The 11,618-nt window shown below is 42.0% G+C and overlaps 6 protein-coding genes across 6 annotated transcripts; 1 reads left to right on the forward strand and 5 right to left on the reverse strand.

Moving 5' to 3' along the window:
- Positions 1-238: 238 nt before the first annotated feature.
- SS1G_13137 (predicted protein) lies at positions 239-1,912 on the reverse strand (the record flags this gene model as incomplete). The annotated part of the gene is made up of 8 exons (XM_001585994.1): positions 239-291; positions 375-476; positions 574-639; positions 717-754; positions 846-922; positions 1,204-1,291; positions 1,487-1,632; positions 1,841-1,912. The coding sequence occupies 8 exons, from the start codon at positions 1,910-1,912 to the stop codon at positions 239-241; spliced, it is 642 nt and encodes a 213-aa protein (XP_001586044.1).
- Positions 1,913-3,432: 1,520 nt separating this feature from the next.
- On the reverse strand, positions 3,433-4,548 carry SS1G_13138 (predicted protein; the record flags this gene model as incomplete). Its single annotated transcript, XM_001585995.1, has 3 exons — positions 3,433-3,843; positions 4,077-4,195; positions 4,320-4,548. The coding sequence occupies 3 exons, from the start codon at positions 4,546-4,548 to the stop codon at positions 3,433-3,435; spliced, it is 759 nt and encodes a 252-aa protein (XP_001586045.1).
- Positions 4,549-5,874: 1,326 nt separating this feature from the next.
- SS1G_13139 (predicted protein) lies at positions 5,875-6,171 on the reverse strand (the record flags this gene model as incomplete). The annotated part of the gene is made up of 1 exon (XM_001585996.1): positions 5,875-6,171. The coding sequence occupies one exon, from the start codon at positions 6,169-6,171 to the stop codon at positions 5,875-5,877; it is 297 nt and encodes a 98-aa protein (XP_001586046.1).
- Positions 6,172-6,630: 459 nt separating this feature from the next.
- Positions 6,631-7,964, reverse strand: SS1G_13140 (predicted protein; the record flags this gene model as incomplete). The annotated part of the gene is made up of 4 exons (XM_001585997.1): positions 6,631-6,756; positions 6,807-7,164; positions 7,403-7,810; positions 7,882-7,964. The coding sequence occupies 4 exons, from the start codon at positions 7,962-7,964 to the stop codon at positions 6,631-6,633; spliced, it is 975 nt and encodes a 324-aa protein (XP_001586047.1).
- Positions 7,965-8,887: 923 nt separating this feature from the next.
- SS1G_13141 (predicted protein) lies at positions 8,888-9,040 on the reverse strand (the record flags this gene model as incomplete). Its single annotated transcript, XM_001585998.1, has 1 exon — positions 8,888-9,040. One exon carries the CDS (start codon positions 9,038-9,040, stop codon positions 8,888-8,890), a length of 153 nt encoding a protein of 50 aa, XP_001586048.1.
- A 719-nt stretch (positions 9,041-9,759) lies between these two features.
- On the forward strand, positions 9,760-10,990 carry SS1G_13142 (predicted protein; the record flags this gene model as incomplete). The annotated part of the gene is made up of 3 exons (XM_001585999.1): positions 9,760-9,792; positions 10,478-10,648; positions 10,799-10,990. The coding sequence occupies 3 exons, from the start codon at positions 9,760-9,762 to the stop codon at positions 10,988-10,990; spliced, it is 396 nt and encodes a 131-aa protein (XP_001586049.1).
- Positions 10,991-11,618: the final 628 nt, after the last annotated feature.

Below are 11,618 nucleotides of genomic sequence, written 5' to 3' on the forward strand. Positions count from 1 at the left end.
TATTGAACGCCCATCTCTCGATTGCGGTAGAGATGGTTGAGTTCAAGTAGAGAAGGAACATGGAGCCTACGCCCTTGCTTCGGAAGCAATTTTCGAATAAGCCACTAATTATTGGAGTTCTAGGACAATTACGCCGGATTTTCCTAGGCTCCTTGTTTTTTTCTCTTGGGGTCTATCTCTAGCGCATTTCGATTTTTTCTAGAGACTAGCGAGATCAAAGGGAGAAAAAATACGGAGCCTAAGCCTTTAGAGAGGAAGCTTTTTTCGAACAAACCCCCAATTCTTGAGGTACTAAAATCGTCAATTAGCTTTCTTGAGGCGTGAGAGATAGATATTACTTACGCTTCATTTTTCCATCCAGAGTTTTAACCAACCCTCACAGAGACCATTGTTGAAACTTATCATTTTCGTAGCTCCTATTGGCAGAAATAGAAGAGTGTGAAGAGTTGATGTGATTTTCCTCCTTTCAAAGTCTGCTAGACCGTTTGATTAGCCTCGAACATACATCAAGAAGCAGTCTCCACTGCCAGGAGCATTCACTCAGGCCAAAGGGATAGGAAGAAAGAAGCATACTTGGAATGCCCACAACTGCACCACTGCCATATCCCCTCATAGACTTCTTCTTCTCAGTCACATGACCTGTTTATTCTATACTGGTTAGCAAAAATCATATGCAAGCAAGGAATTTATAAACCAAAAGAAAGTAAGAAACTCACTTGTAAACCCGACCACAATAGCCCCAGCAGCATATTCACTACGAGACTTAGTCGCCTCACGACCATAATTTATCCCGAAGGTACAGGAACTCCAACATCATGACTAGGGTACGAAACCTGGTTAATTACCATTTACATGGCTTTGCATTTCCGGTTCTGGCAAGTAGATTGCATCGCCGTTTGTATTGCTCTGGAATGGAAATCTTCTTAGCACTGTTAATAAAGGGTATGGTAGCCTTCTGAGCTGTTTGATTGCCATCCTGCCTGATTTGTTTTGACTTATTTCGAGCAGAAATTCGAATTGGATGGGAGGAAGAAAGGTGAGAAGGGAGGAAGGAGAAAATTTACCCGCGGCGTCCACTTGCACACCATCACCATCGCTCCCAATCAGACTTCCCGTTTCAGTCGTTTGACTTTTTACTACTTGAACTGGTTATTAAGAGTCGACTTTGGTGAAGCAGTGTAATAACTCACTCAATATACTCACCACTACCGCCCCCTCACAAACCTCCTCCCCCCGCTGCGTGACGACGGGGGCAATATTATCTTCGTCTGGTGACAATTGAAAATATTCACTGGTGCGAATTGCATATTTTGAGCATTAACATCTCTGGATTAGAACAACGATGCTCCATAGTGATGCTGTAATCAGGAACCCCTTTATTTGGGCTTAAACCCTCTGGTTGGATGGAGGCATGCATATCGAAATAGCCGGAGAGCTAGTCCTTTGAAGTTGTGAGGTTACTGCAAAGTATTTGGGCAGAGTTTACTTTTCTCCAGAGAACCAGATCCACTCCCATGGCTTGTTGATGATTGCATCTTCAGGCGTTTGATTTTCTGTGGCTGAGACGGGTAGTAATGCTCGAAACTTGAGTAAGAGGTGGTGACGGAGGACCTCGAATTCGAATGAACGTGCCTGCAGACAACCCCAGCACCACCTGTTTAATAAACCCGAAGCAGGCCGCTCCAATTACTGTTTGACGCCAAATATTCTGTAAAGAACTAGGTGTTAGTACATGATCAGGTCTAAGTTTACTAAGTGTCACAAGATAAAGGTGAGTGACGGTGGTGAATATTCATGATGAAAGACACGGCTAAGATGGGAAGCGCTCAATCTCACATACCACCAATATATTTGTTTCACTTTGAGAGGAGGAAGGACAGCTGCTCAGGACGAATGATTCCCTCTGAGCCATCTTGATCTCATCAGTGCAATCGACCCAAGCTGTGTGCGCCGTCTTCTCGATTTCGTTTGGAAACTGAGGATCAAAGGAGATTTCTAGAACAATTTGACTGTTAGTAGATAATTCATCTGTGTTTATATCCAATGAACGGAGATGACACCGATGAATTATGATGATATTAGAGGGAAAAGTAGGTTAAACAGAGTGTTTGATCTCACATACTATGATAATATTCATTCACCTTGAGAGGACGAAGCACATGATGCGATGTATAAACCGTGTCACCATCTCCTTGTGCTCCTTCCTCTCCAGTAACTTCTGCATAGCTACAGACTGGAAAGATTTTCAAACAGATGAAGAAAGATTGAAAAGAGAAGAAGTAATTGAAAGAAACAGAAATCCGCCCCAACTGCAAAGATTGAGTACTCAAGCTAAAAAGGCGGCAGAATTATCGACTTCTCTAGCGTGAAAAAGCAGGGTAATATGATACTCATTCCCCAGCTAATCCTCTACTTACTCGATAGAGCTACCTTTAAACTAGTCTACTCTTTTGTCAAGTTTTTCTCTGTCACTCACGTGCCTTCCTCCTCATCCCTCGTTTTTCCCTTCCCCTCCGCCTTTCCCCTCCGCCCTTTCACTCAGAAAACCAATGAATATAATAGTGAATAATATAAAGCATCCCATCAGGAAGCCAGCGTTAGTAATCGAACCTAAATAGTTATACGTAGGTACCTTATACCTTATCGGGAAACTACCTCCCCCTCACCCCAAGCTATCAAATGCCACTTAATTAAAGCCCTTCAAACCCAAATTCCAAATACCAAATACCCCTCCCATCCCATTACAAAATACCAAAAAACGCATTTAAATATACATGCTTAATCTTACATCAACAAAAAGCTACATCATTAATAAAGTGACCTCTATCTTCGCAGCTGATAATTTCCCCTTGCCGTATATAGTGTTCATTAGATGTTACTTGTTATAGATTGAAGATGAATCCTCTAATAATCAATGCAAGGAAGGGTTTATGTATTAATGGGCGCCACAAAGTTCTTATATCCTTATTTTTTCAAGATTGAATTTAGGGTTAATTTATTAGGAATTTGAGGGTGGGACTGATTTCCATATTATTTAATTGCGTGATTTATTTCATATTTTCCATCATATATAACATAACATACAAAATACTTGTAAAAAAATATTTCTTTAATTAAGGGATATTCACACAGTGACGAAAAGAAAAATTGTTTGGATTTACTAAGAATTATTTATATATATTTGTTCGCTATTCTATTGTATTGCTTCTGATAAATTTTATGTAAACCCGCTGATATCATCCCCATTCGCCGGGTAATCCGCTATGAAACCCAGCAAATGTGAGAAAAAGAATACAAACATACAAACCATACAAAACAATACCGTCCCATAAATAACTATACGCTGAGGTAAAGTAGCCGTTACCAATGCTCCTCTCCTACGGCTCCCATAACCCAACCAGCTCTTCAAAAGTGCAACCTCACACGCCGAAATCAGTTCATCTTCTCGTCTACCCATCGTGCAAGCTCAGTATCGACAGCTGCTTCCTCATCGTATAAAGTACGGACTTTCCGAAAGCCCAAGAGACTGCTAACACCGACAATCATCGCTCGGGGGATGGTGGAAAGCCACTGCGTTCCTCTTCTTACAAGAGATGAAGGTGGAATTTCACATTCGGTAGGCCATTCATTTGTTGGAACATAACTTTCAACTTTCCTTGTATCCCGGTTTTCTAAGTAAGGTAGAGCATTATAACCTCTACGTCTTTTCACCAAAGTGGAGTAATTAGATGGAGTCGTATTGGGACTTTCTTCCTTTGAATACCTTGATGATGCATGATGTTCCTCTGCCGATTCTTCCTTTGAATATTGAGTAGTATTCACATAAACCTCAATATTTGCTTTCTCTGTTCTCGTTGCTTCCAAAATATTAGCTTGTGGGCTTTCCTGATCAATTTCACTGGTGACATGAGGATTAGCTTCCGCCATCTGCATGTGTGTAACTTCGGTCTTCGGAAATGCCCTCATGACCCTCAAGTTTTCATCAGAAGTTATGTGCGGAGCACCTATTGCCGTTCGGGGAGCGAAGGGCTTCCAATGGGAAGCTAAACGGCGACGCAGCGGAGTGGGGAGCCTACAGTTCCTTCCATTTTCCTTAATTCTCCTCGCTGTACGCCCGAGACGCGCACAACGATGCCTAGTTTGTTGACTGTACATAAAATTTCTGAAAACCATTTGATCGTGCCCTTTAGTGGTCCTATATCTATTAGATTCTTCGGCGGTACCATTGTTACAGTCCAAGCTGAGACTTTTCCTCTTCATAGTTGATGGCGCTATCCAAATTCCGAAGCTACAGATATAACAGATACCATAGAATTCACCTGCTCCACATTGGGGACAACTGTTCGCGTCAGGAGATGGATCTTTCCTCTCGGGAGGGGGATTCTTCTTATCCGGTGATGCCAATGTTGACCATCCATCAGATACCACCGTCAAGGACCTTTCGAAGCTACAAGTATCACATAAACCTAAAAACTCAGGCTTTTCACATTCATAACACCCTGGGCGTCCCCTCTTAGATACTTGGATTTTATTGAACATCTTTGTCATCTTGGGCGCTTGTGTCTGTTTGTTAGAGAAATCTTCTTGGACCAGCTTCCAGCCACAAATATCACATCTCTTGTTCCAGAACCAAACTGCGGAGCATTTGAGACATGAGTTTCTTCTCTCGGGCGTAGGAGGTGGTCCTGTGCCAATTGGTGATCTTTTGCAAGATCGATTTGATGTGGATATTTCGGAATGGAAACCTGGGGATGTGGTAGCATCGGTAGGGCTTTCTCCATTTACACAATCCCGAGAATTTCGGGCCTGAGATACTGAGACAGATTCTAACTCGGAAGAGACTCTGTTAAGTAGCAATTTGGTTTCGCTAATGTCTTCATGATAATTTGGTTCCGTTTTCCCACCACTTGTCTGGGGATAAATGGCCGCGGCTTCTGGATATAAACTATAGCTTGAAGCATTCAGTTGGATACTTCTCCCTGTTGAATTTGCAATAATTCTATCGAAGTTTCTGGCCAATACCCTCTCTAGATACTTCAGTAACTTTCGGATTGGCATATCTGACGGTTTACTCATGATATCTCGAAATCCCTCCTCATTTTCATCAAAAGGTAACACCATAGAGTGCATCCACTTTATGGCAAATGACTGAAGTAGTATCATAGCCACCTGTTTGGATTGTTCACCGAAACAGTTGCGGTTGATAAACCTCAGATAGAGCCGAGATATATCATAAATTGGATTCTTTAATTTTCCTGCCTTCCGGTCTTTAGCATTGATTTGTTGAATGAAACCTTTCAACCAGCTGTGGACTCCTATTTTGCATTGGCATTGGTTTGAGAGACCAAAGTACTGTTCTGAAGAGTTCGACCCCATGGTTCGAGTCGCTTTTTCATCACCAGGGGACGTTAGGAATCGATTAAGCGTACAGAAAATGCCTGGACTGAGCTCTGCAGGTGAATTAATGTATTTAGAGATAAAAATTTTAAAGGCAGCCATGAAGGCGTAAGTCTTAGAAGCCTTCACATTTATTCGAAACCGTGATTGGTCGTCGGAGGTATTGAAAGTATTTCTCTCTGGTCTTTTCTCAGCAGATAATTCAAGCGTATTAAAATCGAAGTATTTCAGAGCCTCAAGCTCAATCGGATCACCTCTGGCTTTCAAATATATGAGTTCGTGAATTCCCGTAATCATGTGGGATACCACCCCTGCCGAAGTTGTTGAGTTGAAATAATGACTAAAATTTTTAAACTTTGATAATGGTCCATCACGGTTCTGATTTATAGACAGTGAGTCAGACAGATTCCAAAACTCCTCGATTTTCTTTTTCAAATTAGCAAAATATTCCTTGAAAGTTCTGAAACAATTTCCTTCTCATACCACTTGTTGCGATAGCATGTCGGGTAGGGACAGCGAAGCACATTGATCGATATCATAATCCATATTATCCATACACTCATGATCAAGTACCTCCCCATCTTCTTCGAGTTTATCATCGTCAGACAAACCGAATGCCTCTTTGAAAACCTTGGCCCATCTTGAGGACTCATCGTTTTGCAGCTCATCGTCAGAAACATCTGAAGGTTTTGTTGAGCAGTCGTCGGAAGCTACATCAACAGACCAGAGAGAATCTTTCCTAACTCGGGGGCTCAAAGCCTCTTGAAATGACATTCTGAGTTTGATATCAGATCTGTCTGATCATTCGCAGGAATAAAGAAGAAGTAAGACGAGAGAGGTGAATGTGCTATCAGCCTTTTGTGTGGTTCTATTCGTTGCCGGACTTGATGTTACCACTATCGAAGACTTGACTGATGGAAAAAAGATGAATTTTTGGAGAAGAATTAAAGATTGTAGAGAAGGATGAAGTACGATAAGAAGCAGCAGAAATATATTAGATGACGAGACAGCAAACTAGCGATGCTATGGAACAGTTGTGGTATTATTGATGCAGTATTAATGTTTGTTATTTTGTTAAAAGAAAAGAAAAGGAGAAAGGGAAGAAAACCACGGATCATTTGTTCATCGCAGAAGGAGGTTTTGTCAAATTGTACCATTCGTTCTTTCTGCATTCGACAAATCTATTCCTCATAACAAAACTGGGCCTTCTATTTGAGGGTATCACCTACGGTTCTAACATTTCAGACTTAAAAGATTAAGAACATCTAACGCCAATATGTGTGATGCATCCAGTAAAAGTCCAACATCTGAATCTTCCCTAATTCTCCATACCACACGCCATGCGGAGGGCCCTCGAGCCTTCATTTAGATCAAATCTCAGGTTATAGTATTCTCGGAATGGTTCTTACACCTAAAGCGTGCGTTATCATTCTCGAAGCGACACTGACCGATTTCTTGGGTCGAATGGTCAAGGTTTGATTGGCCCTGGGATAGATTGAGGTCGTAAGTCGTGCTTTTTGGCCTTGTATATCGACATTAGGGCAGTAAATTGGAGTAAAGTTGTCCCGACTCGAATTTATGCTTCCTTGGTATGATCTTAAGACTTCGGCAGGATGTAATTCATTCGCCAGTGGTGATTTAGGTGACACATTACACGAATGAGGATTACTGAGTGGTCTATGTGGGGTTGGGGTTGACGATGTGGTCTTTGACTTCTGGTTGCTCTGTGTAATCAATCGTAGGTCTCTGCTCCCTCTTTCGACAACCCTACTTTTTCTTTCAGCTCTGACAGGGAAATTGTGAGACTTGATTGCCTTAGCCACTTCTAAGGCCTAAAGACCCCTCCTACTGTGGGTAGAACCTCGCTGACTTTCCTATCTCGTGAATATTGCAAAGGTGTCGGTTTTGCCTCTCTGTCCAAACCAAGCGTTGCTTCTGCAGCACTCCTATATTTCCCATGCGACTCTCCAGTATGTGTTGTTCCACGTTTGCTCCCCAATATTACCTTCTTCTCGAGGACAGCGATCTCGTTTGTGACAGATTTCGTGGCAATGAACTCTGGCTTCTTGACAGCTTCTGCAACCAGTTTCTTGGGCTTTCTCTAATGACCAGACGTAGCGCATTCTCTTTGATTGTAGGTTCTAGCTCAAGTGGTATTGTAGCAGTGATATTATCTTCAGAATCTTTACTATCCTTCTCAACAGTCTTCTCGAAGTCAATCTGCGCCTCAGCCTTCTTCTCGACCGATGCTGGTGCATTAAAACCAACTATAACCCAATCAATACGACCCTTAGGAAGTATGTTCTTCTCCCACATGATTTTGTTCCGTATCATAGTCTCGGTGTTTCGTTGATGAATCGGCACGTTAGAGCTGTGCTGGTCTTCCTTACCTCGAGATGCGGCGTCCTTTCTGCTGACTGCGGCACATTAGCAAACATCTTGAGAATGGGGAGCATTCTTACACTGAGAAATGTCTTTGCTAACTAGTATGCGCGCGCCGTTGGTGACTCTGGTGGTTGAATTGGCGCTTTCGAGTTTAGAATATCCGTTTGAGTGTTCAATGGCATGAATATCATGAGAAAGATGTCAAAACACGGAATGGTGTAAGAAGAATGAGGAGTGAAATATGAAAAAAGTCCAAGATTTCGTCTAAATTTACGCTTGAAACTTCCATTGACAACTTTCCTCTTGGTTTCTATCAGATGAAGTGAAGAAAGGTGAATTTGAGTCGCATCTTTTGAATTGCGAGAAAGTGTTTGTGATTCAAAGGAAATGAAGGCACTCCAAGCAAAGATTGTTATTTCTCATTTGAGCATCAATATTCTGCCAGATATATCAAAGAATTTCATGTCAAGCAAGATGAATTCTAGTGTGGTATGAAATTTTATTTGTGAAGCTGCAGATGGTGAAAGATGCTGAGATGAAAATCAAACATGGTAGATGGATGAAATTACATGCAAGTTGTATAGTAAGTAGCCAAAAGCTATTTCATAAGTTCCAAAAACACAAATTGACATGATACAGATTATCAGACAAGGTCAAGATCCTAAGAACAGGAATTGAGTGTTCCGTATGATATATTCCATCACGTGATGTGACAGAAGCGCAAAATCAATCCTAAAAGATGTTGGAAGCGTTGTCAGAAAGATTATAAACTTCTTAATTCTGTGCATGAGGTACTTTGCTTTGTGTTCGCGATGTCAGTCTTACCGAAATAGAATGAAACACAAGTACACAAGACAACTCAAACAACTCGGTTGAAAGATCATGAAATATCCTTCCCAGCTCCCATGTTTGCCATACATACATTCATACTATTCATACTGGACCTCTTCTTTTTTCACAACCATTTTATCCGTATCTAACACATTCATCCGTGCTGCACATTGTATTGCTTCTCCACTACAAACTTGTATATATCTTCCCAACGTCGCTTCTTGACAAAAGGGGGAATCTGAGGGTCATAGATGGTATCATTGGGACTGGCGCGTTATGCAGGTCTCCAAGATGCATAAGAGGAAATCTTAGAACGCAGTAAGCAGCCGGTGAGCTTATCCTTCCCCGCTTCCCCGCGAAAAAGTTGTTGGCGCATAAGGGCAGCTCGACGGATAATAGTAAGGGTAAATGAGCGGTTATTGGTCATCTTTTGTTGCTCTCGACGCTTCGATGAGTTGTGTTGGAAGATTTAGGCTGAAAAGATTTTGAAGTATTCAGCACCAAGCGTCTAAAATTGAAATGCCGTTAGCTTCTATTTTCATATGTTAGCGTCGAGAGGTAGTTTATAAGACCTCGAGACTACAGAGTTTGTGTTTAACTCGATTGCGGGAAGTCTGTGTGAGAATCATATTACTTTCAAGTGGAAGTTGAGGTGACTGAATTCACTTCTTTTACCGTGAGCCAAGAAATAGATATTCTCATTGAGCTCTATCCTATTTGTCATGCTACTAGGAATCCTAGTAGGATGGACCCTCTGGGATTAGTTACTGGTACAAGCCGTTCCGTTTGATTCAGTCAATCAACGGTGATCTACGCGGGGTAATTTAAGGACAAGAGAAATCGAGACACTTACCGAAACAGTCGCTTGAGAGTACTAATAATACTACAGTTGCTCATCTACAAGTTTCCTGCATACTATTTAACATCCATGATTCTCAAGCTAGGACTTTGATATGTTTAGGGCCTTGGAGAGACGCACGCTTGATATTTCATATATGTACCTAATCTTCCGTGACTTTTGCCCCCTCCAAAACACTTCTTAAGACGACTTTTTATCAGTATCTCATAGTACCTACTACCATCTAGATCTAAAATCGGACAAACAAACAATTCCTCGGGTTACCATATAAAATAGTGCATTTCAATATGACTGACTTGGGCATCAAAATGGCATTTCAGGTCTAGGTGTGGCGCTACTGCTACAGCAGCAGGAATGATTTAACCGCAATATATTTCATCAAAAACTACCGATCATCTTAAAGATATCATTGCTAACGTGAACTACTCTATAATTATCTCTTGGCACGATATTTGGGAGACTCTCTAACTGTTTGATCATAGCCGAGATGGAAAAGCTAAGTTTGTGACGAGAAGAGCATTGCTCAACCGCAGATCTCCTTGTCACTTGACCACACGCAAAACTCGCAGGCAGATATTCCTACTTTCGGGATCCTACACTCCGCGGTACTCAGCTCGAGATATATCATATTGTCTAATATTCTTCGCTCCTTTCTAGAACATTCCTGATCATCCCGAACCTGGATGAGCAACTCGCGCAAAGAGCTCATCTTTGATATGCATGATAGACAATTATTCTGATCGTTTCCAGAATGGGAAAACTCAAAGATATGATCATAGCATGCTAATATCAAAAGATTTGCAATGCCCATGTTAAAGTGACTAGCCCCACTTTGAAAGTTCCATCCGATACCTGGACGGTTATCTGTCACAACCTCTACTGAACTGTCAACGGGTATCTCCCAGTGCACAGGTACTGATCGCCACCCTGATATCTTCAATCACTTGCCACTGATAGGCATAGCGACTTCACTATTCTGTTGATCTCTGATTTTCTTCCACACAGAATGCAAGAGTCCTGCTCATCCTCTGGCTCGTCTTCCTTTACAACGACAACTTTCCAGATGAAGAATCACACAAAATCACCCGAGGACTACCCAGAGAAGATATTCCGAGACAACCGCAGATTAATGAACACTGGACAAACCAGCTAGACACCCATCAACAATCAGCCGGCGTAACTGCCACAAATCAACGTCCCCCGTGGCCCTGACAAACACCACGACATCGTGTGACTGAAGAAATATGCACTCCATCCTCTAATGCATCTTCTTCACAGCGATGTAAGATACCAAGGTACATGCAATCCATCCTACATCCACTCAAGGATTCGGAGATATCCCCTAAAATTACGATGCCAAGCCCCGAGGCCCGAGTCACTCCATCACCGCGAATTCTCCATGAAGTGGGTACCTCTAATCCATCCAGTAACCCTCACGTGTCCCCTCACGCCACGGGCGTTGCCATGGCGCTACATCCAAAGAAATCTCCTAAGGAAAAACTAGTAAGGAAAAATTAGACAGAAAATAAGAAACGATGCAAGTCGTCCGGATAAACTTTTCAGGCTATTCAAGTGAACCTTAACCTTAAACTTTCGTCCACTTCACCTCCCACAACCCCCTATGCTATTTCCGTCATGTACCCGCACATGGCGTGAAGAATACTTAGATAGGTACGTACCCCGGCCGGCAATCACCAAGATAGGACGACCGACTAGGATGGGCCTGGGGTATACATGTACATGCAAGCTTGATACAGAACACCATTACCACGTTTACCAAGCTCGAGCTTGCAGACGAGAATTCCGAGAAAGTAAATGGTTGTATGACAAAACATGCACCCCAGAAATGTCTCATTAAAAAATCGTTTTCGTGTAACTTGCCGATGTATCCTTTGTTGTACAGAGTACAGTGTAACTTGGCGGGCAGATAATGTAAGACCTGTGTGTTTCGGGGAAATGTGGGGTGCATATACACCACGTCGTTAGTTCTTTTGCTGGAACGGTATTTCGTCATTCTTTCTTTTTCATATCCGTCTGTAAGAATAGTCAAGGGATTTATCGGGTGGTTGGTTGTCATGATTAGATGTCTTCAAATATCCACTTGTAGGCCTACATGTTTCCCGAAAATAACCTCATTTATTAAGCT

The sequence above is a fragment of the Sclerotinia sclerotiorum genome, genomic scaffold (genome assembly GCF_000146945.2).
Source record: "Sclerotinia sclerotiorum 1980 UF-70 scaffold_23 genomic scaffold, whole genome shotgun sequence".
In the NCBI taxonomy this organism is placed as follows: domain Eukaryota; kingdom Fungi; phylum Ascomycota; class Leotiomycetes; order Helotiales; family Sclerotiniaceae; genus Sclerotinia; species Sclerotinia sclerotiorum.